Source organism: Camelus dromedarius, chromosome 18 (assembly GCF_036321535.1).
Source record: "Camelus dromedarius isolate mCamDro1 chromosome 18, mCamDro1.pat, whole genome shotgun sequence".
NCBI classification, from domain to species: Eukaryota; Metazoa; Chordata; class Mammalia; order Artiodactyla; family Camelidae; genus Camelus; species Camelus dromedarius.
The window spans coordinates 23,150,579-23,177,701 of NC_087453.1; the positions used below are offsets into that span (position 1 = coordinate 23,150,579).

At 51.9% G+C, this 27,123-nt stretch overlaps 1 protein-coding gene across 4 annotated transcripts; it reads right to left on the reverse strand.

Moving 5' to 3' along the window:
- Positions 1-22: 22 nt before the first annotated feature.
- SDCBP2 (syndecan binding protein 2) lies at positions 23-24,006 on the reverse strand. 4 transcript variants are annotated; one of them, XM_064475812.1, is made up of 11 exons: positions 23,913-24,006; positions 22,958-23,033; positions 22,676-22,750; positions 8,815-8,886; positions 8,078-8,147; positions 7,368-7,468; positions 3,796-3,936; positions 2,954-3,129; positions 2,703-2,874; positions 754-845; positions 23-510 (listed from the first exon to the last, which is right to left on the reverse strand). In XM_064475812.1, exons 3-11 carry the CDS (start codon positions 22,730-22,732, stop codon positions 456-458), a joined length of 936 nt encoding a protein of 311 aa, XP_064331882.1. In that variant the 5' UTR covers positions 22,733-22,750; positions 22,958-23,033; positions 23,913-24,006; the 3' UTR covers positions 23-455. The 4 variants fall into 4 exon arrangements, with proteins under 4 accessions (XP_064331882.1, XP_064331884.1, XP_010996277.1 ...); XM_064475814.1 differs by lacking the exons at positions 22,958-23,033; positions 23,913-24,006 and adding an exon at positions 16,934-17,121 and having other exon boundaries at positions 22,676-22,706; XM_010997975.3 differs by lacking the exons at positions 22,676-22,750; positions 22,958-23,033; positions 23,913-24,006 and adding an exon at positions 16,934-17,255.
- Positions 24,007-27,123: the final 3,117 nt, after the last annotated feature.

Sequence of the window (27,123 nt, forward strand, 5' to 3'; positions counted from 1 at the left end):
TCAATTACTTCTGAGAAAGGGATTTCATTTAAAATCAAATCTCTGTTCAAAAGACAGTGAAGGGTTATGACTATATACAGTTTGTGACAAAGAGCAAGTAAAGGAAAAACAATTCTCACAAAGCATGTATTTGTTCTCTCAAAACATGGAACTGTTTTTTCTGGTAGAGGCAAAATCTTGAAAGAGACCCAGATGCAACTTTCGGAGAGTGGCCGGCCTGCCTACACGCCCAGCATTTAAACCGGCACAGAGACCCGCTGCCAGTGGGCCCCCACCCCCCGCCTTAGTCCCCTTAGCCCAAGGAGGCCAGTGTGTATGAATGACAGACCCACCTGGAACACACCCGCCTAGAGACAGCCCCGCCCCCAGGGGGCAGGCCTCCGCAAGCAGCCTGTCACCGAGGACTCTCCCTTCCCTGCAGGAGGCGAGGAGGGCGGAGCTGCCCTCCTGCGGCTTCAGACTTCCGGGATAGAGTGGTCCATGGTGTGGTGGAGCAGCGTCGGGGACAACCTGGATACAGCGACAATGCCCATCGCCAAAACTGGCAGCTCCTCCTCCCCGGCTCCGGCCCCGCCCCCGGCCTGTGCTGCCCTGTGGGCCCTCACTTCCATTCCTAAGACTTTCAGATCATCAGACGCCACTGACCACCTTGAAGGGAGGCGAAGGGAGGAGAGCGGAGGGCACAAGCCTCAAGGAAGCCAGGTGGCCGGGAGGCGGGGCGATGAGGGAAAGGTGGGAGGGGAGCAGGCTTACTTTTTGACCATGTGCTCGTAGATCACTGTGGGGATGATGGTCAGGGTGATGACATTCCCAGCTGTGGCCAGAATCTCCGTAACTTTTTTGTCCTGGAGAAGATTGAGTGAGTGGTCACCCTGGGGGCCAGGGGCAACTCTGCGGGCACCTCTGTGAGGAAGTCAGCGTGGCCCCTGCTGGAAGACGGCAGGGACAGAGCTGCCTCTCAGGTGAGGGTGGCAGGCCCCCACGTGAGGCCCTGCTTGGGCCAGAACATGGGCCTCCCACCCGAGGATCTCTCGGTAAAGTGAGCACGCCATTCGCACCCTCACCTTGATAGGGCCTCACAAACGTGACTCTCCTCCCCTTCCCCCAGAGAGCCTGGGAATCTCACCAAGCACACATCGTCCAAGCCATCTCCCAGGCTCAGCCACACCCCCACTGGGCTCCTGGCAGCCAGCCAGCCTGAGCCAAGCCCACGGGGTTCCCATTCCTCTTACATCTTGTTGACCAGTTAAAAGAGAGGCCTGCCTGCAGATGCCATTCAGATCACAGGCAGAACAACAAATGAAGTCTTTGCACAGCATGTGCCAAACAGTCCAAAGACTGATGCTATGGCCATTGCGGGTCTCTAACTGGGTTATGCATTTTCTTAGTTCCAGGATAAATGGGAGAAGATGTGATCCATAGGACTAGTGATGGCAACAGGGTGGAAACAGAGAGATGTTTGAAAAGATAAAAATGACCTCAAGAAGGGTACTCTCTGGGGCCATTCAGCAAAGGGGCAGACTCATTCCCAAGAGCCTTACACCACCATGGTTTGGCAGGGTAACTGATAAGTTCACAGTGATGCCTTGAGCCACCACTGAGGATGAGAGAATCTGCAGCACCTTTTAGAATGAATGCTCTTCAGAAATCTTAAGAGGAAAGAACTGTCCTGCTTTGAAAGGAGTGAATTTACTAACATCTGATGGAGCCAGTTACTCAGAATCGGCATTACTGCACTCAGCTTCCTAGTATAATGTGTTTCCTTCAGATTATCATGCCTGGTCCCAGAGGAAGGGGAGGCTGCAGCAGGAGGGATCTTAGACAGACATTAGGAAGAACTTCCTGATCACCATGCTCATGAGCCACTAGAACAAGCCTCCAGGGAAGGTGGGGAGACCGTCCAGCACAGGGAAGCAGATACACATGAATGGCCTGCTGATGACTCTTGTGAGGGGAGGAGAACTGGCTTAAAAGACTGCCATCTGTCAAGTGAGATGCCACTGCCCACGACACCTCCACCAGGGAGCCCTGCCTTGTGAGCCCTGAAGCCCTGGCTGAAGGAAGGGAAGGGACCCCAACTCAAACTCACAACTGGGATTAAGAACCACTCTTGGTCCCAGCGGCACCAAGTCAGGATAAATCACTCTCACTTATCCAGGGACCCAAAGCCACGTGACTCATCCTCCTCCATGGACTGAAGGCACCTACCCCTCAGTCCATGTCACAGCACTGGCCTGGACCACTTGCTCCTTCTTGTGTTTAAGGATAAAGCCTACCACACACACCTCCTCGGTGTAGGGGGACAGGGAAGAAATACAGTCCTGAATAGTAGTTTTCTGAAATATCCCCATCACTGAATGTGATCCAAGATGCAAACAGAGGTGCCACACAGAGTAGGGAGGTATCCACACAGCCAGAAGCCCCCCGGGACCCGTGTCCTCACAAACGCCATCACACACCCCTGTCACAGCTCTGGCCTCCGTGTGTAACTAACAACAGCTGACATTTACTGAGCACCGACCTCATGCCTGCACTGTGCGTGGACCTCAATGTACCTAGTTTCGCTGAATCCCTGCAGCAGCCTTAGGATGAGAAACTGAGGCTGGGGCGGGGGCAGCAGGCCCCCACAGACTCGAATCTTCCTGCAGCCCGGCAGTCTCCCAGCCCCTAACACTCCGGGGACAGAGCCCACCGACGCCTACCTTCAGCCCGATGACGTTCTGCCCGTTCACCTCGCACACGTAGTGGTTGGTGAGGAGCCCATTGCGGGCCGCAGAGCTCCCTTTGACCAAAGAGACGACCTTCCCCTTCTTGATGACAAAGCCCACGTGGCCAGTGCTGTCCTTGTGCATGGTGACGGTCCGCTGGAATGGCCTGGCAGGGAGGGACAGTGAGCTGGATCTGGGGCGTGCCCGGGGGCAGACAGAGAGGATCCTGGGACCTGGCTACTCACCTGTCCCGAACGACCATGACGATCTTCTCGGCTGATGCCCTCTTCAACACACTGTGGGCTTTGTCCGTGCTCCAGCCAGCACAGTCCCGCCCATCAATCTGCAGGATCTGGTCCCCAAAGCGCAGCCCCACCAGGGACGCGGGGGTGTTGGCCTGGACCAGCTGCACAAAGAGCCCCTGGGGGAGGTAGGCCCCACAGTCAGCTCCCCTGGTCCACCCTGAGCCCATGTCCCTCCTCCAAGCTGCTGTTTGCCTCCTGATTCTCCTGGAGCCTACAGGGTATGGAAATACAGTTCTGCACCACAGGACCAGGCCACCCCATATTCCTGGTGAGGAAACACTCCAGGCCACGCAGCTAGGAAGCAGCAGAGTCAGGAATTCAACCCGGACTGGAGGCTGCACCCCCAACCACTGGAATGCAAGGTCTCTCACAACAGCATCTGGCGCCCCTGGCTTCCACTGTCTGTAGACTGCCGGCCAGAAGCCAGACCCCTGTGACCGGGGCTAGGGAGGAAGGCAGGCTCTGAGCTGAGCCCACGGAGGGGCAGGTGGAGGGTCCCTGGGGCAAAGAAGCGCCAGCCCTTAGGCCTTGCGGGAGGGGACTGAGAGGAAGGGCCTGGCCTTGGGGGTTAGGTGGGCCTCCACTCCCAGCCCGCCGGACACCTTCCTTACAGGGTTGGACGGGGCTCCCCAGGCTGCCCACTTCTCGACCTGGTGACGCGTCCAGAACCCCAGACACCAGCGAGGGAGTGAGCGTGGGAAGCTGCGATGCGGCCAAGCGCTGCAGCACACGCGCTCGCCCTCTGACAGAACCCTCCTCTCCCGCTGGGCCCCCAGCCCCACCTTGTCGATGGCCCGCAGCCGCAGCCCCGTCTTGCCACGCTCGTCCTTGCACAGGTGGATCTCACGCACCCCGGGCTTGATCTCCGCACGCAGCACGCCCAAGCTGTTTCCGGACACCGGCGCCACCACCTGACCCGTCGTCTGCAGACAACAGAGGAGCAGGGGGTCGGCTTGGCCCCTGGGGCCTTGTGCCTCAAGGGTCTCTGGGGCAGAAGAAGAGATGGGGAAAGGAGAATGGAGTGGACCCTGGGCCCCAGCCCACCCCAGACCACATGTGTCTCCACACACACATGGCTCCATGAAACCACTAGGGGGCGTCAAAGTCCACACCCATAAAAAACAGCCAGGAAATCACGGGGAGAAGAGAGGACAGATAAAAAGGAAAGGGGCCCTCCTTTTCCAAGGCAAACTGGTATCAGGAGAATACACTTTAAATACACTTAAAAGTAAAGAAAAATTTCACATCACATAGTGAACAATTGGGGTGTGGGGGGAACAGGCTCAATTTGATTTTTGCCTTGAAAAACATTAAGCTTAAAGTATCAAAATGAATGAATGCTTTCCCTCCTAAGATTTGGAACAAGGCAAGGATGCCCACTCTCACCACTACTATTAAATATAGTGGAAGAACTAGCCAGGGCAATAAAAGGAAATAAAAGGCATATAGATTGGAAAATAAGAAATAAAATGGCCCCTGTTTGCATGGCACCCATCAGAAAATTCCAGGGAATACACAAATAAGTTCCTAGAACTCATAAGTGAGCTCAGCAAGGTCACAGGATACAAGACCAACATACAAAAAAGTCAAACAAAACATATGCAGGGATTGTATGCTGGAAATGACAAAACACTGATAAAATATATCAAAGAACATCTAAATAAATGGAGAGATATTCTGTATTCATGGATCAGAAGAACATAGTAAAGCTATCAACTGTCCCCAAATTGATATAAAGATTTAATGCAATTTCTATCAAAATATCTACAAGATATTTTGTAGATACAGGCAAGGTACCTTTAGAAGTTTATTTAACTTTGTATGAAAAGACAAAGGAACTAGAAGAGCTAAAACTGTTCTGACAAAAAGAGTAAAGCAGGAGGAATCACTACCAAATTTCAAGACTTATTATATAGTTATAGTAATCAAGACAGTTTGATACTGGATGAGGGACAGACATCTGGATCATAGAACAGAAGAGGAAATCCAGAAAGAGGCTCACACACGTAGAGGCAACTGCTTTTTTAACAGAGGCACAAGAGCAATTCAGTGGGGAAAGAACAGTCTTTTCAACAAAGGATGTGGGAGCGACTGAGCAGCCACAGGCAAAATATGAACTCTGACCTCAGACCTAATACAAAAATTAACTCAAATTCAATCATAATTTTAAGTGCAAGACATAAAACTATAACAATTTTAGAAGGAAGTAAAAGGAAAAATCTCCAGGACCTAGGGCTCAGTGAAGTTTCTTAGGACACCAAAGCATGATCCCTAAAAGAAAAAAAAAGCAACAAATTGGACCTCGTCAAAGTTAAAAACTTTTGCTCTGCAAGAAACCATTTTAATTCAAGAAGGGTTTATTTTTGGAAGGGAGCAGCTACACACTGAGAGAAGATATTTACAAGCCACATATCTGACAAAGGACTCTGGAATAAAGCTCAAAGGATGACTTAAAAAATCAAAAATCCATTTAGAAAATGAGCAAACAACATGAAGAAACATTTTATCAAAACTATTCAACTAGTAAATAAGCTCATGAAAAGATGTTCATCACTAGCCATTAGGGAAATGCAAACTAAGACTGTGATAAGACATCACTATCATAATAACTAAAATTTAAAAGAGTGATAACACCAAATGTTGGCAAGGATGTGAAGAAACTGAAACACTGAAGCATTGCTAGCAGGAAAGTAAAAGGGTACAGTCACTCTGGAAATAACATTTGGCAGTTTCTCTTTTTTTTTTAAAGTTAAACATACATTTACCACTACCTAGCAACTGCACCCCTGAGCACTCATCCCAGAGAAACGAAAACTTACATCTATACAAAAAGCTGGATGCAAACATCCATCATAATTTAGTTTGTAACAGACAAAAACTGGAAGCAATTAAAATGTCCCTCAACAGGTTAAACAAACTAGGGTACATCCACAGCATGGAACACAACCCAGAGATAAAAAAGAAAGGACTCCTGACACGCGCGACAGCCTGGAAGGCTCTGCAGGCTATGAGGAGGAGTGGAAAGAGCCCACCTGAAGAGGTCACACGCTATGAATCCACTTGCACAACCTTCTGAAGTGGCAAAATTAAATCACAGGGACAAAAGCACACTAGTAGTTGCCAGGAGTTGAGGGTGGTAAGGTGGGGCTGGACATGATTATGATGGGGCAGCAAGAGAAATAGACTTTTGCAGTGATGACATAGTTCTGTATCTTGACTGCCCTGGTGGCTGCAGACAGGAGAATGACATAGAAACTTAGACACACGTTGTACCGATGAAAAAGACCTGGTTTTGATACTATAGTGTGGTTACATAAAATGGAACTGTTGGGCAAGCTGGGTGAAGAATACAATTCTCTATCTTCACAACTTCCTATGAACCTATAATAACCTAAAAATAAAAAGTTAAAACTAAATAAAAAACAATTTTAAAATTTTTAATTATAAAAATACATTTATCTGTCATATTTTTATCAAAATTTAGGTTGTCTTAATTATTGGACCAAAGAAGGATTAAATCACCGAATTAAAACTGGACTATATACAACATGACCTACTTTGTTTCACGTGTGTACTTCCCTACACGACTGTCAAGGGGGTCATTTTGGAGAAATACCCCAGGGTGTCACCAGTTTCTCTCAGGGTCCCACATGCCCTCATCCTTGTCCGCTTCTCCGGTGAGACCCTCCTGTGTCAGTGCCGCAGCACACATCGTCGCTTCCAACAACTTTGTGAAATCCTGCCGCCTTAGCAAGATCTGCGTTTGCACTGTGCAGTCGATTTGCACTGGATCAGGGAGAGGCTGGCGGACAAGGACACTAGCAAGTGGCCCGCAGGGATGCTGGAGCTAACTGGGAGAGGGTTTGGGACTGCTTCTCTAAGTGAATACATTCCCAGAAGTGAATATTTCTACGTTATGATTTCTTTTGCTCCCTGAAGACATGGAGAGCAGGAATCAAGCATTACTATTTAATTTGGGGACAGGAGCTGGGTGACAAGCTCCTCCCTCCAGGCCCGGCCCAGCAACGCAGCTTCTGTCAGGTCCCAGGCAGCCCTTCATTGCAAGCGCCCAGGCTCAGGCCGGGTTCAATGCCCTCCCTTCTCATCAAAAAGGCCCAGGTCAGCAGGTCAGAGGTCAAAGGGCAGGCAGTAGCCCTCCAGCCCCAAGGCCCCTGAGGAAAACCATGAAATCGCACAGCACTTTTAATGAAGGCTGAGGATGAAACGTGCCATTAAGGAACAGAGCCACAGGAATGCTGGGGAAAGAGGAGATTCCAGTCTGTTTAAACAGCAAGACCAGGGAGGGGCAGTTGGGACATTCTGTGTTCACATTAGGCAAGAGACAAATACCTACACTGGCACCTTCATGAATCTGAGGCAGGTTCTGCTGGACTTCTTGGCTGGAGAGGGAAAGACCCATATAATTTTCCAGTTCCGCCAGGTTTGGGTACAGAACTGATGGAAAGGGAAGGAAGGAAGAAGAAAGGTGTTACGTGGGGCATGAGCTTAGCCGAACCTGCCTGGCTCCCATGTGGTCACTCATTTGTATTAAGAAACAGGGCCTGGGACTGCGGTTTACTCCCAAGAATACAGTATTTTCCCGAGAGCATGCTGCATCCCCAGGAACGCTCGCTGGTGATGGGGGTCCTCCCCTCTGATGGTCAGTTTTCTCCAGGAGCAGCCGGAACACCAAGTCCCTCGTGAACACGTTGGTGTTCAACTCAACTGACTTCACCTGGCCCCGGCCAGACCTCAGGGCACCTCTGGGGAAACTGCACGGTGAGGAGGAGGAGAGTTGATCCTGAGTTCAAGTTTGCTACCACAGGACCTGAATCAAGCCGGCCACGAGCAATTCCAGGGCCGCCACACACATCTGGCCTTCCCTGGTGGCCCTAACTCAGCACAGTTGGTGCCCTCACAAAGCCTTAGCTTTCTCAGTGTCCCCCTCAGAGGGTTCTAGTGAGGGTCCACTGTGCCCACAGCTCGGTGGCTGGCAAGAGGCAGACACTCGGAAATAGCCAGGAGAGGTCACTCTCGGGGAGGATCACCCAGCCACTCACTCACCTGGAGGCTGGGAGTCGTTGGTCTCCTGCGCTGGCAGGGCAGGCATCCTGGCTGCAGCTCTGGCCTGGGCCTGGGGAGGGAGAGGGAGTCCTGATCAGCTGTGAAGGGACCCCCTGAACTCTCGGAGCCTGGGGCTCCCTGAGACTGGGGGTCAGGGCATTAGGTATGCCAGCGGGCCTGAGGGGGGTGTCTGTGAACCTTCGAGGTCATGTGTAAATGTGGTCCCTGCAGATGTCCATGCTTCTGGGGTTCTCCCAGGGGCCCACCACCCACCAAATGTCACGACTCACTCACTACCTGAGGCAGCTGGAACATTGAGGCCCACTTCCCAACCAAATTCTCAGTCAAAAAGTCCCCAGTTCTCAAAACCCACTGGAACCACATGTGGGATGGAAGGAGGAAAGGGCTTCTGGGGGCTGAGCAGGCCACACGCCATGGCCACAGGTTTTACTCGGGAAACTCGCCTTAGAGCGTGGGGTCTACCGAGCCCGGATGGAGGAAGCGCTGGGACAGAGCCAGCAGGAGACGAGCCTGTTCGCAGCTGCTCGTTCTCCATTCCTGCTGAAACTCCACTGCCCTGGCCTCCGGACACCTGCTCTGCTCAGCCGGCCCTGCAGTGGGCAGGCCTATCGGGAACTCCCAGGGGCCTCCAACACTTGATCCAAGACAAGCTTATCCTGGGGTAATCCCAAACACCCCGTCAGGGGACCCAGGCTAACACAGGCCTGGCAGATTACCTGCATGGCTTGGTCTACCTTCAGGTCTTCCAGAGATGGGTACAGGGTGGACATGTTTGCCCCTTGGAACACCTGCGGAGCACAGGGGATGAGGAGGGTGAGGGGTGAGAGGAGGCACGAGCACGTGCCCCTCAGCACTCTCAGGACGAGAAGGACATCAGGAAGGTACTATTATCCCCATTTTAGAGACGGGGGAGCTGGGATTTAAACCAGTCTGCTTGGTTCCCATCCCAACATCTTCCTTAGACTCTGGGCTTTAGAACCTGGGCCCCAGGATCACCCTAGACATGCTGACCAGGAAGAGCACGACCAAGGGTCACATCCTTCCCTGCCAGGTTTCGAAGGTCAGACAGGTTTACGAGGTCTGATGTCTGAAGACCTAAATTCAGTCCAGCAGGTGCATAGTTCAACTGCATAGAGTTCAACCTGTTATCAAGTGAGTGGGGACTTAATATCACAACACAATGGTGGCAGGCGCTTTAGAAGTCCTCGCCTGCCCCGATACCCCTCTTCGCCTCTAGGCATTTGAGCTCCTACTGTTTACCACCCATTTCCAGCCTCACTAGCGACCCTTGATCTTGATCACAATAAAGACCGATGGAAATTTAAAAAAAAAAACAGGCACATTGCAGCATAATTTATACTCAACAGAGCATTGCTCTAAAGAGAGGAGGGCATGGGGGTTTGGGGGAGCACCAGAAACATTTACTAAATGCCTTCTAATTATCCCAGAGGAGAACTAGTAGGACCTCAGAGCAAGGGATCCCAAGAAATTCAAAGGAATCACCTGGCAGAAATGCTTTACTTCCTTCCTAGCTGAAATGGGAGGAAGGAGCAGTTTGTCTTTCTGGTTTGTTTCTGTTTATCCACTAACACATTGGCTCTCACCTCTCCAGGCCTTTGCTGGGCTATTCCGCTCCAGCTGGACACCCCTGCCCCACCCTCCTTGAGGTCAAAGGGTGTCCTATTCACCAGTGGGCCCATATTCCCTGGGCCAGGCCCACATCCTCTGGGCATCTCCCCTGAGTGACCCACATGGGCTCAGGTCATCCCCACCCATCACTGCTCTTTTTCCTTCCTTGGTACCTGCTGCCTTGACCCTTGTGTCAAACTTAACCCTCCCCAATGCTCTGCCCACCACCATCCCTTCTAATCTTCCATCAGATCCCTTCTTCCCATATCCCATTCCTAATCCCCATGTTGTTATACAGACCTCCACCACGCCCCTGCCCCTCCATAGATACCACAATATCCTCCAACCGGTCCTAACTCCTCTAATGCTGCCCTCCAGGCAACAGACCTTTTCTGCATGAGCCTGGGATGCCATGCCGCTGCTTAAAGCCCCCCAGTGGCTCCCCACTCTCCGAATCCAGCCCACATCCCCTAAAGTGGCCAACAAGGCTTTTAACGATTCCTCCAGAGATGGCAACCAGTGGCTCACAGGCCAGAGGCACACATTTTATTTGACCTGTATTTGACCTGTGCTGAGTACTTTATACATGCAAATTAGCAGCCTAAACACAGAACTCAGGACACTGCGTTTAATATTCTAACTTCACACTGCTCCTGAAAAACAGGACACTCTGGCAACCCTGGACTGCAGCTGAGTCTGCAGCCGACCAGGGCGCCCCAGACCTCCCACCCTCTATCGTCTCTCACATCGAGGCTGCTTTACTCACTGGAGCTGAGTTCCAATAGACGTTTGCTTGCAACCTCTGAGGAAGGCTCCTGCTTCATTTCTTGCCACAGGTGTTTCTCCCAACCTCCACCCTCAGCTCCAGCCACAATGAGCTACTTTCAGATCCTCCAATTAATCGCATTTTCTCATGTCCCCAGGTCTTTGCACGTGTTTCTCTCTATCCGGAGCACTCCTCCACTCCTTCCACTCCCTACCTGGCTAACTCTCAATGATTTTCAAGTCCCAGACCAGAGGACTCTTCTTCTGAGAAGCTTGCCTTGATTTCTGCTCTGTCTCCTGCCCTCCAATCTCACCCACCCCTTATCCTTACTCTTTGATCATTCACTGCTCCTGTAGTTGACTCTACTTATCTGTCTACCCAGATTGGGAGTTCCAAAAGGTCAGGAACTGGACCTGCTAATTTGCTGTGGAACACCTAGCCTGGAGCAGGGACACTAATTCAATAATATTTCCGGAAGTGATGCATCCTGCCTGAGCTTCCACTTTTCTCCTTGTAAAGTAAAGCTGTGACGTCCTAAGGACATCCACCATCCCAGGATGGAAACAAAGATAAGAGGTCCCAAACAGGTTTCGTTCTCCTCTCACACATTGTTTTTTTGTTTTTATTTGAATTAGTGCCAATATTTTACAATCTGTAAATAGAAAATTCTTCACTTCTAACTTGCGTTGGGAAAAAAAACTGAAATATTCGGCAATGCAAGAGCAGCAATCGTGCGGGGCAACACTCAGCCAGATCTCCCTCTTACATGGGGTTGCACGCAACTTCTTGTTTCCCAAAGTATCATCCAGCCGGTGCGCTACTTGGCTCCTGGAAGCAGGCAGCTCCAGATCTTTGCCCTAGCCTCACCTTTGGGGCAGAAATAGTCATCTCAAGAGGTCAGGTATTGTCCTGGGGGAGAGGGGGACTGGCTCTGATCTCCTTTAGACAAGCGGGGGGGAAGAGACTCCTCTGCCTGTGGTCTTCCTCACTCTGCACACACTCTGGGAGATTTGCATCTTGGGACAGTCCTGAGGAGGTACCATCTGCCCAAAACATGCTCTGCCACCAGGATCATGATGTGAAAATAAAAGGCCACCCCTGCCCTGCTTTTTCAAACACTGAAGCAGCAGAGCAGTCATATTTTTAGCAGCTGCCCTCTGGGAGTGCAGAATCAGAGACTGACTTCCTGGGAACCACTCCCAGGCTAGGACCACGCAGCCCTTCCTCTGTGTCTGGGACCCCTTCACCACTGCCACTTTCTTTGGTCGCAGCTAAGGTTTGGGCTCTGGGTGGAATCATGAAGCAGGTATTCCCCTTTCAGCAGTTCATGATACAGTGGGGAATGGCTCTGTGCCAGCAAATACGCTGTGTCTCACTCAATCATCCATCTATTCATGTACAACATCTGAAGGTTCACTGTGTGCCAATGACCTTGGACCTGTTTGAGTCATGCTGGTCCCTCTTGCTTGGCACACCACCCTTCTCTGCATGGTGCGCTTTCAATGCTCAGCTCAAATGCTACTTCTCTGGTTGGCTGTTTCAGGCCAAGAGACCCCCTGCTAATTGGCTGGGTCTCCTTGTGTTCCTAAACCGCCTTGTAGTGCCCCTATTGCCAAGTTATTTATCATATTATATGATTACTATCTGGGTATTTTCTCAAAGTGGACCCCATCTCAGAAGGGCAGCGACTGTCCAGCTCACCACCCTATGCTTCCCCACCAAAACAGCACCCCACACATGTATGCTGGCAAAAACTGTTATTTGACTGAATAAATCTGTAGGTCTCCAAGGAATAGATTGGAAATTTTTGTGGGCATTTTGGGGTGTCACAAGACTAAAGAGATTGAGCATTTAGGAAGCAAGGAGCAGAGACCTGGACCTCCTGTAATGCATAGAACAGAACAAACTGTCCTTTGTCCTGTATGACTTGCCAATATCCTGCCAAACCTTCATGTAGGCAAAATGTATGTTTACAACCTGTTTTATATACAAATACAGTGAGATTTTCCCTAGTTTTAATATACATCATCCAGAAATGTATATAACAAGTTCACCGAGGGAAGTTACACTTTGTTTTGTTCCCGTTTTGGAAAATCACTGTTGATCCTTCTCCCTCAGGTGAGTCACCAGAACACGCCCATGTGTGTCTGCATTTGTAGCCATCACAGTGACGCCACCCCTGTATACAATACATTTTGCCTTGGATTCAAGATGCCAAATGTAAACTGTGGCAAAATTCAGTTGAATACCGTCAATCCAAACTCACTCATTTTAAGTTAGAATAAAAGCATGATCAGGTACAATCCAGTCGGAGCTTTTACGTAGTGAAGGGCATATTCTTTTATCTTTTGTACTTTCGTTGCCCTCATTTCGTATAGCACAGACAGGGCATCACGTTGCCTTCCCCTGGTTAGGAGGGGCTCCATCACTAAGTTACTCTTGTGGGGAAACTGCGTAGAGTGGGGTGGGGCACTTGCAGCTCAGCACCGGATCAGGAGTCGGGGCCCGGCAAGAAACCGGTGAAAGAATGGGAGGGACGATGAGGTCACAGCGAGTAAGAAATACCCCAGGATCGAAGGCGCTTCCGAAATCGGGGGGAGCGAGAGGGTTTCCTTTTCAGCACGAGCAACGCGCAGCGGGAAGCGCAGATGTGTCGCCTCTGCCCTCTTCCCCTCCCACGGCTGCCTTAGAACGGAATCTCGTCAGTCAGCAGCGCCTCGCGCCTTCGGGAGGCCGTACAGGGTCCAGGGGTCCGGAGTGTGGGGAAGCGAAGGGACATTCGCGCATTTAAAGCTCGATCTGACCGCGCATCCTCCAGTCCGGTAAAGAGGGGACACGGAGCCCGGCCAAGCCTTCCCATATCTTACTCTGCTGCTTTACCTGTTTTTTTTTGTGGATGCAGGCGCCAGCCATTAGCGCCTTGAGAAAGCAAGAGGCTGGATGGATTCTAGGAACCCACCGGGAAAGCAACCCGGGCGTAAGGACACCCCCATTTCCGCTTCTTATTCTCGGGGCCTCGGGAGCCCCGCGTCACGGCGCGCAAGCCTGAGTGGGTGAGACGCGTGCGCACCAGCTGCCGCAGCGCGCCCTAGCGGCCTGGCGGAGCCTCTGCCCCTGCGCCGCAATCCATAGCAACCAGGGGAGGTCGCCTCCCTCCCGGTTACCAGCAACAGGAGGATCAGAGTGGGAGTCGTCTGGAGATCATTGATCGGAGATCGTCGGACAGATTGGGAACTTGAGGCTTGGAGTGAAAAACAGGCCCTAGGGACAGTTGGGGCTTTCTCCGGTGCCACAGTGAGCGCACTTTGTGCCTGGCTGTATTCGCAAAGCGGGAAATCAAGGCTGAGGGAGAGGGCGGGTTCATCCTGAGCGGTGGTTCACCCTACTAGGTAAAAAAAATCAAGACTCTGGTCTTGTGCTTCGCCGGGCAGATCACTTCCCACAGCGAAATCGGACCCACAGCCTGTTAGAGATTCAGGCAGTTGGGTTTATGGGGTGCAGGACAAAAGGCTAGGGTAGCCAGGAAGGTCTCCTGGAGGACGGAAGGGAGCGCTGACTGGATCCTGAAGGATGGAGAGTTCAGAAGGGTGAGAGTGGAGTATGTTACTACACGGATAGGGAGGCCCAGACTAACAGTACAGCTGCCTTCCAGATCTTTTACCACCTCCTGCAGGTTATTCAGACAACTCATTTCCCCCCAGCTTTGCTGCCCCTGTACAGTGACCGCACCAAATCCACCCCGTGGTCTGAGCCAGAAATCTGGGAGTTATCCTCAGCTCCTTCTTGAAGCCATACCCAGCTGCTGCCCTCAGGATAAAATCTCGAACTTCAACTTGACATTGGAATCTCCATGACCTGACTCCTAGTACCCTCTCCACGGACTCCCGGTACCCTCCTCACTCTTCCACACTCACGCTGCATTTCATTTATTCCAGACTGCTTGCTTATCCTAAAATTCACCCTGCTAGTTGATGCCTCTGTGCTTTTGCAGGTGCTGTTCCCTCTGTCTCAAATGCCATGCCCACCTTCTCCTGCCCCCTTCTTCACCTGGTGAACTCCTCTTCTTTCCCCCAAATCCTCAAAACCAAACAGAGTTAGGCAGCCTTCCATCTCTAAACCATGGAATCTCATATTCCCTTATCATTCATTCCTCTACTGTTTATTAAGCATCTGCTCTGAGCCTGGCTTTCTGCATTTCCTGGATTTCCGCTGTGCTGTATTTGTTTGCCTGTCTCCCTCTCTGGTCAGAAATGGCACTCATTTCTGAAGCCCCAGTGTTGTGCCCAGTGCCTGGCACATAGCAGTCATCCAGTTACTATTTCTGCAAGAAATGGAAAAGCAGACAGAGAGGGAAGAGAAAGCCCCTCAAAAAAAGTCCTTTGAAGAAAAACCCTGGGCCTGGAAAGGGAGACGAAACTCTGCCCTGATGAGGTAGACTGAAAGGCTGGCTCCTGCAATCTGACAGTGGAAGAGTTTGCTCAGTTCGGTGCTGATGGCTTCCTGCAGTTAATGGGCTCCTCTGAAAGGAAAAGAACCAACCTCACCCATCTCACCCAGAGAAATTTTCCTCTCCACTGCACTTTCCAGAATTTCCATCCCTGACTTTCTATACTTTTTGACATTCTGAGCAATAACAGCCCCCACAACAAAGCAGCCATCAGGTCTTCAGAGACCAGCACGGCTGAAAAGAGGTCGTCAGCCCCATCTTTGGACTTTGGATTGAGAGCGCGCCTTTGGAACACTTTGTTCCAAAGAGCTGAAACTACAGGACGCCCACTCGTTCCTGTGGACAGCTCATCCATCCTTCAGAAGACAGTGTGCGGGAGGGAAGCGTGGGTTAGCATGTCAGAGGAATAGCTCCTGGAAGGCCAAATTAGCCCAGGGATATGGTGAGTCGGAAAGGAAGAGGCTGTTGCTAGGCCACCAGCATATACTCCCCTCCTTCTCTCAGGCTGTACTGCCTGCTGGAGAAACCCTGGACTTCTTCAAGGAACGCAGACACTCCCGAATCCAGGCCCAGGCGAGGCAGAGCAAGAGCAAGGACCTTGGAGGCAGGCAGGATGGGTTCAGACTGCTGCCCCTGATGTGGGAGAGCGAGCATGGACAAGTCCCTTTTGCGTGTCATTTATTCCTTTATAATATGGGTAATGATACTGACATCAGAGAGTTATGGAGATGAAAAGATTCTTAGATAAGATGTGTATGGAAAGGACTAGCACATAAAGGGCATGCAGTAATCATTAGCGATTGTTCATTTAGCCAGTATATGTACTGAATGTCTCTCCCAGGACTGTTTTAGGTACCAGTTATAAGGCAAGAAACAAAAGAAAAATCTGTCCTTGAGTGTTACTTCCTGGCTCAATAAATAAGTGTGATGCTGTGTTAGATGGTAGGAAGTGATGGGGAGAAAGATAAAGCAGGGTGGTGGGTAGAGACAGCCCGCCTGGAGGTCCAGGAGAGCCTCACTGCCGGGGGTGGAGGGTGACAGGTGACTTGAGTAAAAGCCTAAGTGGGTAGGGAAAAGCATTGAGGCTGAGGGCACAGCCACTGCAGCGCCCGGAGGTGGGGATGCCTGCTGCGTTCAGGGAACATCTGACCAGTGAGACTGAAGTCAGCTCTTCAGAGCGGGGGTTAGTAGGAGAGGAGACTGGAGAAGTAGCAAGAGGGGCCAGATCCCGTGGGGGCGGTGGGTCATGTTGGGGACTGGCGTTTACCACTGGAGAATTCTGAGCAGCAGAGTGACATGATCTAACTTTCGTTCGAACAGGCCCCCTCTGGCTGGTGTTTGGAAGATCGATTAGAGGGACAGGGAGCCCGGGTGAGAAGTGATGGTGGAGTTGTCAGTATCTGGGCCACTGTAGGTAAAGAAGCCAGTGCAGAGCCTGCCAGTGCCTAGCAACCCCATTCAAAGCTCCATTTTCTGGGGCTTGCTGTGTGGAGGGCAGGTCCTGGCCCCTTACATCCATTACCTCATCAGTTCTCCTGACCGCGTGGGAGTCTCCCAGTGAGGACGCCAGTCCTCAGGTCAGGCCACCAGCCCGGTTCCCCAGCACACTCTCCTTGCCATGGCAGGGAGGTTGTTGATGGGAACAGCTTCAGCCGGAGAAGTAACAGAAACTGAAGCTGGTACCCTCAGCTCCCGGTGGAAATTGCTCTTTGACCTTCCAAGGGCCCTCTTCAAGGAGCAAAGTGTGGGTCCCACCTCCAAAAGCACTGCCCAGGCAGTCAGAAGGAGCCTGGGGCCCTAGTGATGTCTGGATAAACACCACCCAGCCCTCAAACCTGGCGCAGAGCTGGGGCCAGAAGAGGAAACCTCAGAGAGAAGCACCTTGAGAGGAAAAGGCCTGTTGGTCCCAGAATGGCCAGGACAGGGAGGGAAGAAGACGGATGAGAGCAGGTCTCGCTTATCCCAGTCCCAGCCTCTGGGGCTCCGCTCTTACCTGCAGACCAGGTGCTGCTGCGTGCCTTCCTCCAGGCACTGCTGACGGAGTCTGCTCCTCTCCCTGGAAGGCGGTGGCCCTTGTACCAGCTGGGTTCCTGCTCCCCGGTCAGCTGACTCACCCGGCCTGGGATGGGCCCAAGTCAACAAGGCAGGTCACCAGGCCCCGAGGAAGACTTTGGCCTTAGTCTGGATGTAGAATTAGGGTTAGGGGCTCACACAGCTGCGGTTGAAAGAGGTATAAACCAAGCATCGGATCTGGACTGAACACCTAGTCCTACTGAACATGAGGGCAGTTTGATGGGTCTTACAAAATGGCCATAACCTTGTGACTCAGTATTTCCTCTTCTGGGAATTTGTTACAAGAAAATAAAGTAGGCAGTGAGGTCTCCGGGCCCAACACCATGTTTCTTGTAATAGGGACATCTAGACATCCGAAAACGCCCATCACTAGAGCTGCCTTATTAAGGCAGTGTCTGTAGAAGATTATAAATCTGTCAAAGCCATTTAAGGAAGAAGCCATGAGGAGATGTTCTGGCAACATACTGAAAAATCAATACTGTGATAATCATCTTGTGTTTTGTTTTTGTTTTTTCAAAAGTGAATAGGCACTGGAACAGTCTGCGAGGACAGATCCTAAAATGCTAGAACTCTGGATGGTGGGGCTGTGGGCGGGGTTTTTGGTTTGTAATTTTGTGCGAGTTTCAGGGTAGTGGGGTTTGGTTTTGTTTTCTTTCGAAGTTAGTTTTTGCTTCCAATGTTTATGATTTTTGTAAGGGGGGATCAAATTAAGACCAACTGCTTTAAAAAGGAAGTTAGGTGGGTTGTCTCCCGGAAGGAAAACTGAGGGACTGTGTGCTCAGGAGGGAGGGGATTTTTTAATAGCGCACTTTTTGGTGCCTTTTAAATTTTGAAAAAATTGATTGTATTCAACTCTCCCTCCTAATAATTGTATAAAATTAAACAGAAAAGGGGGAGGAATTTAGCTGAGGTCCCAGTGGGTTTGGTTGTTCAGAGGTGCGTGTCACACTCGGTGTCTGGGGAGGGCCTGGCACCTGCGTGCTGGGCTGTCCCAGGAGGAGTGACGCAGGGCAGCCGCCCAGGGCGGGCTAGTGTTCCAGAAAGGCAGCTGCCAATCATCGAGCGCTCAGTGCATGGAGAGCCCGCCCCACGGGCTTTACAGTCCTTATGTCAGTGGCTTCTGCCATCCCTGCGCAATAGGGCAAAGGCAAAGTCCCTCTTGCAAGCTACACAGCTGCACAGTGGCTCCAAGTTCCTGGTTTCTCCTCTGTGAGACAAATGCCCTTGAAGCTGAGGCGTGGATACACCCCAGGGCTAAGCCATGTGGGCCTGAAGCATGTGATAAACCCTGGCTGATGACCAAACAAAAGTAGAAAATAGAGACCCTCAACTGAACCAAGTGACACCCTCCCCTCCCCCCGACACACACACAGCTCACTTCACTCAGTCCAGGTCTGAAAGGGCCTTTTCAAGAAGATAGAGGAGGAAACCAGCCCAGAAGGGTGAGGAATTCGCCTCGGGTCACACAGCAAGTCACACAGATCTGGGACTAGAACTCCTGTCCCCTGACTCCTACCCACATGCAGGGGCTTTCATTCCGCTCCACGCTCCACGGTGTTACAGCGGCCTCCCATCTCTGGCTCATCCCTTTTCCAGCCAATAAGAAGTCCTTTCCATTGGCATGTCCCTGCTCAGTCTTCAGTGGCTCCCTCTGAAGGGTGAGGGAAGGAGGGTCAGGGTCAGGGTCAGGACTAAACTCCAGACCTGACACTGAGGCCTCCTGGTCCACCCCCTTATTACCATTTCAATCTTGTTCCCTGAACGCCTCTACCCAGCCAAGCCACAGTCCTCTCCCCTTCAACCTCACATTTCCATACATTTGCCTGGGCTGCTGCTTCTCCTGGAATGCCTCCCCCCACCCCACTGCACCTCTCCAGATGCACTGAGCTTCTCCTCCAGGAAGCCCTCCAGTCATCCCCATCCATGTGGCCTGTCCCACTTCTGAGGTCTGGATCAGAGTGTCCCGTTCAGCTCTTTGATATTAATCATCCTTTATTCCTGTGTACCTTAGGCTGTCAATTAGACCTGAAGTTCCATGAGGGTCAGGACTTATTATTAGATCTCTAGGGGCTATTTGCAAAATAAAAAGTAGCTCCTAGGCTCTGACCAGGATATATTTCTGCTTTGCTATACATTTGTGTGAACAATCTTCAAAAGTCTAAAACAAGGTGATCCAATATGCGGCAGACACTCAGAAACTCCTGAACAGCCCCCCTGGCAGACCTGAGTCATCAGCCACTATTCCCCTTCCTGCTGAGCCCAGAGGAGGCTCAGAATTCTCTCACAATAGTGCTGCTGGCAGCTAATGCCACCGGCTTTGGCCTGTGAGATGAAAACTCTGTGCCATATGGGATGGGCGCTCCATGAGGGCAGGGCTTGTCTGTGGGGTCCTTATCCGTCGGGTATAGCACCAAGCCTGGTACACAGTAGGCTCTCAGTAAGTATTAATTGAATAAATGAATGCCCCTCCTAGGAAAGTCAATCAAAGTCATAAGCTTAATGACTAACTCTTATTTAAAACATAGGCGGGGCTGGGGCATCAGATCTTAAGTCCCAGTTCTGTGACTTTGCAACACGTTCCTAAACCTCTCTGAGCTTCAGTTTCTACATCTTCAAATGGAACACTGCTACCTGCTCTACAGGCTTGTCCTAAGGATTAAATGAGTCACAGGCAGTGCCTAGGACACATCTGGCACTCAATAAATGTCAGTTTCCAACTTCCTCTTGGAATGAGTCCAGCTCCAAGTTACAGAAACAAAAGTGTTCTGGTCCAACTGAAAACGGAGGTGCTCTTCCCAGAAGAGCGGGGATGGCTGCTGGGCAGAGAGAAGCACCAGCCGCACATTCTACCCTCGGCACGGAATCGGACGGTGTAGAGAACCCAGGCTACGTCACCACAGCTGCGTGGGCAGCCCTGAGTGGTAACAGACCTGAATGGTAAGAGAGAGAGCTCCCTTTGCCTGCTGGGCACTCTGCCGGGCACTGGCTATAACCCAGTTTCATATTTTTCCCAGCAGCCCCTCAATTCAGAGAATGAAGCACCTCGCCCAAGGACACACAGCCCTGAGTGTGAACAGTCCTTGGATGTGAACTGAATGGGGCCCCCAGGGCTCCAGGAGTCTTTCCCAGCCCCACACAGCTGATCACAGATTTCCCAGGTGGTGGCCAAGGGCCCAAGGAGTCAGAGGTCCAAGGGGCTGACGTCCCACACTCCCTCACACATGTACCCCGCTTAGTCCCACCCAGCATCTCAGCCCCTTGCTTGGAAGCGCAGGCGTCTGCCAGAGACCCCAACCTACAACGCCCTTGAAATACCCTGAAGTGTTATCCTGAAAGGGGCACAGCTTATTGGATGAGCTGTGGAATCCCAGGCTGCCTGGGCTTAAATCCCTCCTCTTAGGCCACGTGGCCTCTTGGCCTCAAGTGTCCTCACCTGTGACATGGGGGAATGGTTTCACTTTGTATTTACTGCACAGATGACGTACTCAAGTAATGCCAGGCTCATGGAAAGAGCTAACTAAATTTAAACTATTCTAATATCCACATTATTGGATTATCATATTATCCAAGTAAGAAAAATGTTATCCATTACTGTTCTAAATGTGACCAAAGATCAAACATACAGAAATTACTTATATCCTTTCTGGAACATAAGCCCAGGTTGGATTCTTCCCTGAGACAGTTAGAAGCTTCCAGCAAGAGAGAAGCTACCGTCCTCAGAGGCCCCACTGCTCTGATGGCCCAGCCATCTGGGCCCTCGCCTCCTCCATCTTCCCCCTCCGATCCTGTATTTCTCCAACTGCAGTGGCCCCAGCCACTTGCAACAGAGACCTCTTGGCAGGGGACACTTGTTAAAAATATAGATATCAGGGGCACACCCAGCTTTGCTGCATCAGACTCTGCATTTGACTTACCTCTCTGGGTGATTCAGACACAAACGCAACGTGAGAACTACTGTCTTGCTCCCTCCTGACCCAGTTTCTTCCCGGATCCAGTGCCTACAGTGTGCTAAGCCTGGAGCCAGGGGCTTTCCATCCCTTACCGCCATTAACCCCCTAAAAATAAAAAAAATGACTGTTTGCATGTTGTGACAAATAAGGAAACTGAGGCTCAGAAAGGGTACGCCGTAGGCCCATGATCACACGTGGTAAGTCATGGAACTGGGACTTGAACCCAGAATCTGTCTGCTGTTCCCTTGCAAATGTGTGCTCTCCCTTAAGTGCAAGCCACCCTTATCAGTCTGGGCCTGGGTCTAACTTTGTAATTCCCTGGTGAAAGCTGGTTGCCGCAGCCAAGCTTTTTGGCCAGAGGCACAGGAGAAACATCTAAACAGAAACTAGCAACTCGGGGTAGGGAAAGGTCAGCAGTTCAGAGAGCTGTCTTCAAAGGGAGTGTCAGCATTTTGGGCCGGGGGAGGGGAGTCAGCCGGGGTTTGTGGTCGCCCGTCAACTGACACCAGCTGCGGGTTACTTAAGCAGGAAAAGAACTGTAATTTAAAGCTACTGGGGCCCACAAGCTCTGAGAAAGTCAGAGCCCGGCCTGGGGGCCTCAAGGCCCAGACCACCCCCAGCCCCCAACCCTGGGACACTGGTGTGGCAGCCTGTCCCGCTGACACCCAGACTTGACAGTCCCTGCAGAACCTCTGTCCCCGATGACTCCAGACACTGGATGCTGGCACTGCCAAAGTGGGGCTGTGTGCTCCCGCTTCCCTGGGTCATGATTCCCCCAAAAGGTCTGCGCCGGGGGCCTGTGACTGGGGGAGCCTGGGTCCTGTGCCCAGCCCTCACTGCAAAGCATGCTGGAAAACTGCCCTACCAGAAGCGGCATTAGGTAGGGGATTCACCCAACCTGGGAAGGCAGCTGGAAAACAGGGCAGCCGATAAGAATGCGAATGTCCACCAAGACCAGGAATGGTGGTAAAGCCCCGCCAGCTCCTGAGGCACGGTGCCAGGTGTTTCCCAAGTGTTAGCTTCAATCCTTATCTACAGGAATAACACCCAGTTTACAGATGCATGAGTGACAGGTCGCACTGTTGAACCTAAATACGTCAGACGCCTGAGCTAGGGCTGGTGACACCAGGACATACGTCATGGCTTTTTGCTTCCTGCTACCAGACCCCACCCTGCCAGATTGCACACTTGCCTTTCCCCTGCCTTCTGCATGTCTCCTGGCTCAGCAGGATGACCCCTCAGCATCCCTGGGAGGGAGGCAGGGTGAGTGTTATTACCCCATTTTATAGCTGGGGAACCTATGTCAGGGTGGGAGGATTTGCCTGGCTCAGGGAGCAGTCAGTCATTGTAGGGCTGGGGTCTCTCCCTCATCGGGCTTCTCTCACTGATTCTCTGCCTGACCTCTTGGGGAGGCCTGGCTGCCCTTCCGAAGATTGCTTGGAGAGCCAGCTGGGAGCACCCGTCCCTCCTATCTTTGCCTGGCAGAGAGCCAGCTCCTGGTGGAGGCTGTGGGGTGGGGGTGCATGGGCCCTGGTGTGACCTGGGCAGGAGAAGGAAGGCAAGGAGAGCTCTAGAATGTATGTTCAAAGCCCCGCTTCTCCAGTTGTCTGTGTTGCTTTGCCAAAGACTTGCCCTCCTCCATGGCTGGAGAAATGTCCTCAGTCCATCCAGCCCACCCAGAGATGTCTCTCCCAGCCCCTCCTGTGACTCACCTGATATAGCAGGGTTTCACTAGCTGGGGACAAAACCACATGAGACTCTTGGCACATCTTCCTGGACAGTCGATTCTGATAGGAGATTTTATTAATTAGATACTAAAACATTCTTCCCAGTCTTCCCAATTTTCACACTCACCACGTGCCACCTGCACCACCCAAGATGGCTGCTGGGGCTGCAGATGTGACAGCGACATTCCTGCAGCAGGAAGCAGGGCACAGAGACCCTCCAGCTGAGTCAGACCCTTTGGGAAGCCCACCAGGTAGACTTCAACTTACTTAGTCAGGAGGCCACAAGGCTTCAGGGGAGGCTGGGAAACGGAGTCTGTTGGCTCCACCAGATAATATTGGGGTTCTGTTACAAAGGAAAAGGGGAGCATGGATCCTGGGTAGGCAAGAAGCAGTCTCAGCCACTCCTGTCAGGAAGTGCTCAGATCCAACAAAGGGCCAACTCAGCATCACCTGGCCACTGCTGGGCCTGAGACAACACAGGTACCCAGCCTGGGTACTGAGCATCCTAAATCCCAAGCCGTAACTCTATCAGGCTGTGTACCCCAGGAGGCCACACTCCTCAGCCTTAATTATCCCAGGGCCAGGTACCCAGGAACTACAGAGCACCCCTATAGCTCAGAGCTTGCCGAAATTATCCACACTAGACGGTCCTAAACTGTTCACTCCGCCCTGCCCTGACTTTCCCACAGAAACCCCAATGAAGGCTGTGGTCTAAGCGTTCTCCCCTCCCCCTCCTGGCCATCCTGGTGTTTTTCTACGCACAGGGTGTGCTGCCTCCTGTCTCTAGGACCCGTGCGTAGAAGAACCTTTGTTTTTTTCTGAACCTCTCCTCTGTGGCTGCACCTGACGTACCATCTCATAAAGGGATACAGAGCAGATCTCCAGAGACAGAAAGTCCACCACATCATGTCTCTGGTCCATCTTGGTTTTGCTTTCTGGAGATGTGTACCAGTCAAGGCAAAGTCATGCCACAGTAACAAATGACCCAAATCTTCGCAGCTCCAAACACAAAGTTATTTCTCACTCACCCTACACATCCATCAAGGACTGGCAGGGCTCTCAAGTCCCCTCACTCCAGGGCCCAGGACGAATGACATTAAGGACCAACTCAGACCTCTGTTTGGGGTGTCTGCCAAGTGGCTGTGATCACCTGTGCAGGGGCAGAGGGAGCAGCTCTGACCTAGGGGATGGAGAGGCTGCACTGAGTCCAGATGGGACCTACCTGGGCCTCCGGGGCTGAAGAGAAGGAAAGACATCTGACGCTCCGGAGCCTGGGACTATCATGCCAGACAGAACTTTCAGTCCCGCCAGGAACCTCAGGTTCCTCTTCTGTAAAATCGGGACACTATTTCCCAATCGGCAGATTCTAGTGAAGAGTAATTAAAATACATGAGTAACATGGGGAAATGTGACTTTATACTCCCAGCAGCCTTCCACGGAAGAGGATGTTTTCAGTGGAAGACCCTTTGCCCTCCTGAGCCCCTTGGTGAACTTGGGTGGGCAAATGTGAGAGCAGGAGCTTGGCAAAGAGGGGTTTGGGGGAGGTAGATTGGAAGGGGCTCATTTGAAGACTGTGTGTTCACAAAGAACAAAATATTCCTAAGATTTCTTTGGGGGTGACCTTGTTCATTTGGGATGGTTCAGGGGGAGTTGACGGAGATTATGGGGGCATCCAAGCACCCATGATTGCCCCCATGGGAAGTGGGAACAGGTCAGTTGTTATGTAGGAAGAGAAGATTTGGGGGTTCCTGCGGTGGTTCACAAGATCAGGGAGCAAGAGGAGGGGAGCAGGAGAGGGAAGGAGCCCGATGGACAGAGGCTGGCAGGTATGGCCAGGAACGTCCCCGGGAGGGTGAAGGCAGCAGGAGGGTACTCTGAGAACAGGGTGAGGCTTTGAAGCTGTGGTGTGATGTAAGGAAGCCCCAGGTCCTTCTCTCTCCTCACATCTTGAGTAAACTCCCTCTGATGACAGAGGGTTCACTCCTGCACAATTGTCACTCAACATGCTGTGTCCTCCATGTCAAGTCAAAGCCAACCCGTGGACACGGAGGTCCACTCTGCTTCCTGGGGGTGGGCGTGGACAGAAAACACGTTGAAAACTGGATCCTGGTCCTGCCCAGCACAGAGAGACTTGCTGCTAAGGCTCAGGTGTGCTCTTTCAGAAGCCTCACAGAGCCAGCCCCAGGCTGGTGGCACAGTTCCTTGTCTGAGCAGAGAAATGGGAGAGAGGACAGCAGAAAGACAAGAAAGATCCCGAGATCAGGAGTTCGCTCATTAATCTAGGTAGGCAGGTCATTTGGCAGACAGAACAAACTGAGCCCTGGAGGGGTCAAACAGTAACCCAGTTAGTCAGTGCTGTAACCAGGGGGGAACCTGGGGCACAGAGAGGGGGATCCTTGCCCAAAGTCACACAGTAATTCAGTAGCAGAACCAGGATTCAAGGACTCCAGATTCTGTCTCTTCCGGCTGCCAGCCTGGGAAAGCTGCCCAGCCCTCTCACCCACTTTTTGCCTCCTGCTGGGGAAAAGGTGCCTGGGGTGGTGGGTGAGAGGCAGCGTGATCTAAGAAATCAATTCAGGCCCAAACACTAGGGCTGAACGGGTCGCCCTTGCACCCTGACCTGCCACAGCATTCTGAAAGCTGACCCCAGGGAGCCGGTAAAACTGAAGATATCTGTGCTCAGGGTAGGAAGGCTGGCATGGAGCTCGGCCTCCTGCCCGCGCGATCTCATTTTAACCCTCAGGCCACCCTGGGAGGTGGGTACCTTCACTGTTTTCGATTTTTCCAGAGAGGGAACTGGGGCCAGTAGGACTGAGGCCTCAGGGCTCTCAGCCCCGTGCTCGCTCGCAACCCCAGATCCGTGCTCGTGGCGGGAGGGACCTGGCTGAGCGCGAGGCGGCGGTGGCGCGGGGGAGGGCGCCCGCAGTCCGGATGCGCAGCAGCGGGGGCGGGAGCTGCTCCTGCCGGATTCCCGGAGCGGGACTGAGCAGGAAGGGGGAACAATGGGCTGTGGCAGCAGCGGGCTGTTGGGTTCCGGAGACAGGGTGGGGCCAACTCCGGCCTGGCCGCCACAGAGACCGTGGGAACCAGGTCCCTGTGCAGGCGACTAACATAATCTGAGCACTCACTGTATGCCAGGACCTGCGTTCAGAGATTTAGATGGATAATCTCTTGGAATCCTCACCTTACCCTTTATTATACCCCCACTTTACAGATGAAGAAATTTAGGTACAGAATTTAAATAAAATGTCCGAGGTAAGAGGTGAAAGCAAGATTTGAACATGGGTAGTCTGGCTCCATTTCCTGTGCTCTAACCACCATAAATTTTACACACACACTCTCATAAATTTCCTTTTTCACTTAAAGCATTGATAGCTTCCTATGTCATAAATATATGCCTTGTTTAAAGTCCTAACATGCTGGAAAGATGTCCATGTGCCCAGCCCCGACTCCATACGTCTTTCCCACTATTCGAGGGGCCTGGATTTTCACCCCTGGTGCCCTGTCACTGAGTTAGGTGTGGTTCCTCTAATTTAAATAGGCTGTAACAGTAGTGGCACCAAGGGGTGGACTGGTGAGTGCTTAAGCCCCTCCTAATCACCATCCAAAAAGAAGCACCATCTAGATAAAAGGACATGCTTATTATGCAAATAAAACTTTAAGACAGGCCTCCTTCTCACCGCCAATCACATTGCTGCACCCAAACCCCGCCCACAGAGAATTTCCAGAGACAGCAGGGCTGGTGGGTTCCTGCTTGTGCGGTTCTAGGCTTTGAAGACAAGGTGAGGAAACAGTGCAGGTTTCTTAGGATCAGGCTGGGTGAAGATTTGGCCCTTCTCAGGACCGCGGAGGACACGGGAAGACCCAGCAGGTCGGTGATGGCTCCAGAATCTTCAGAAGGCATGGGCAGCTGGAACAGGTAGAGGCGCGGGCCTGGAGCTGCGCTTCCTGTTTTTTTATACAGGCTCAGATGGGCGCCATCAATGACTGGGAAAGCCTGTGGGAATCTAGGGCACCTCTTACCCAACTCCCTTCCTCCTGAGACAGACTGGGAAGACTTCACTGCAGTGGTGATTGCAAGGCAAGGGGGTGGGGTAGTTGTTCAAGACACTCCACTACATCTGTGGGAGAAAGCACTTCCCCCAGAGGCTGATGGGGCTTCTCTTCCAAGAATGATGAACCAACTGGAACCCCTGCCTCAAAGCTCCCTTGGGCCCTCACGAAGCCAGCTGGGAGCACCGGATGGGGAACCAAGAACCTGCGATCTGTGGTCTAGTTTTACTTCACCCCCTACCCCCACTTAGGGGCTGTTGTATGACCTTGGACCAGTCGTTCTCCCTCTCTGGGTCTCTAGTTTCCCACCCCTACCACACCAGGGACCTTCAAGGACTCTTCCCACTCTGACAGGTGGTCTGACAATGATGCTTTCCCTT

Coding starts and splice junctions, on each gene's coding strand:
- SDCBP2 (XM_064475812.1), bottom strand. CDS start 22,732: ATGTGCCAAGAGTCTCATGTGGTTTTGTCCCCAGCTAGTGAAACCCTG. Junction 2,875..2,953: donor GTCATGGTCGTTCGGGACAG/GTGAGTAGCCAG, acceptor CCTCCCTGCCAG/GCCATTCCAGCGGACCGTCA. Junction 511..753: donor TACGAGCACATGGTCAAAAA/GTAAGCCTGCTC, acceptor CGCTGTATCCAG/GTTGTCCCCGACGCTGCTCC.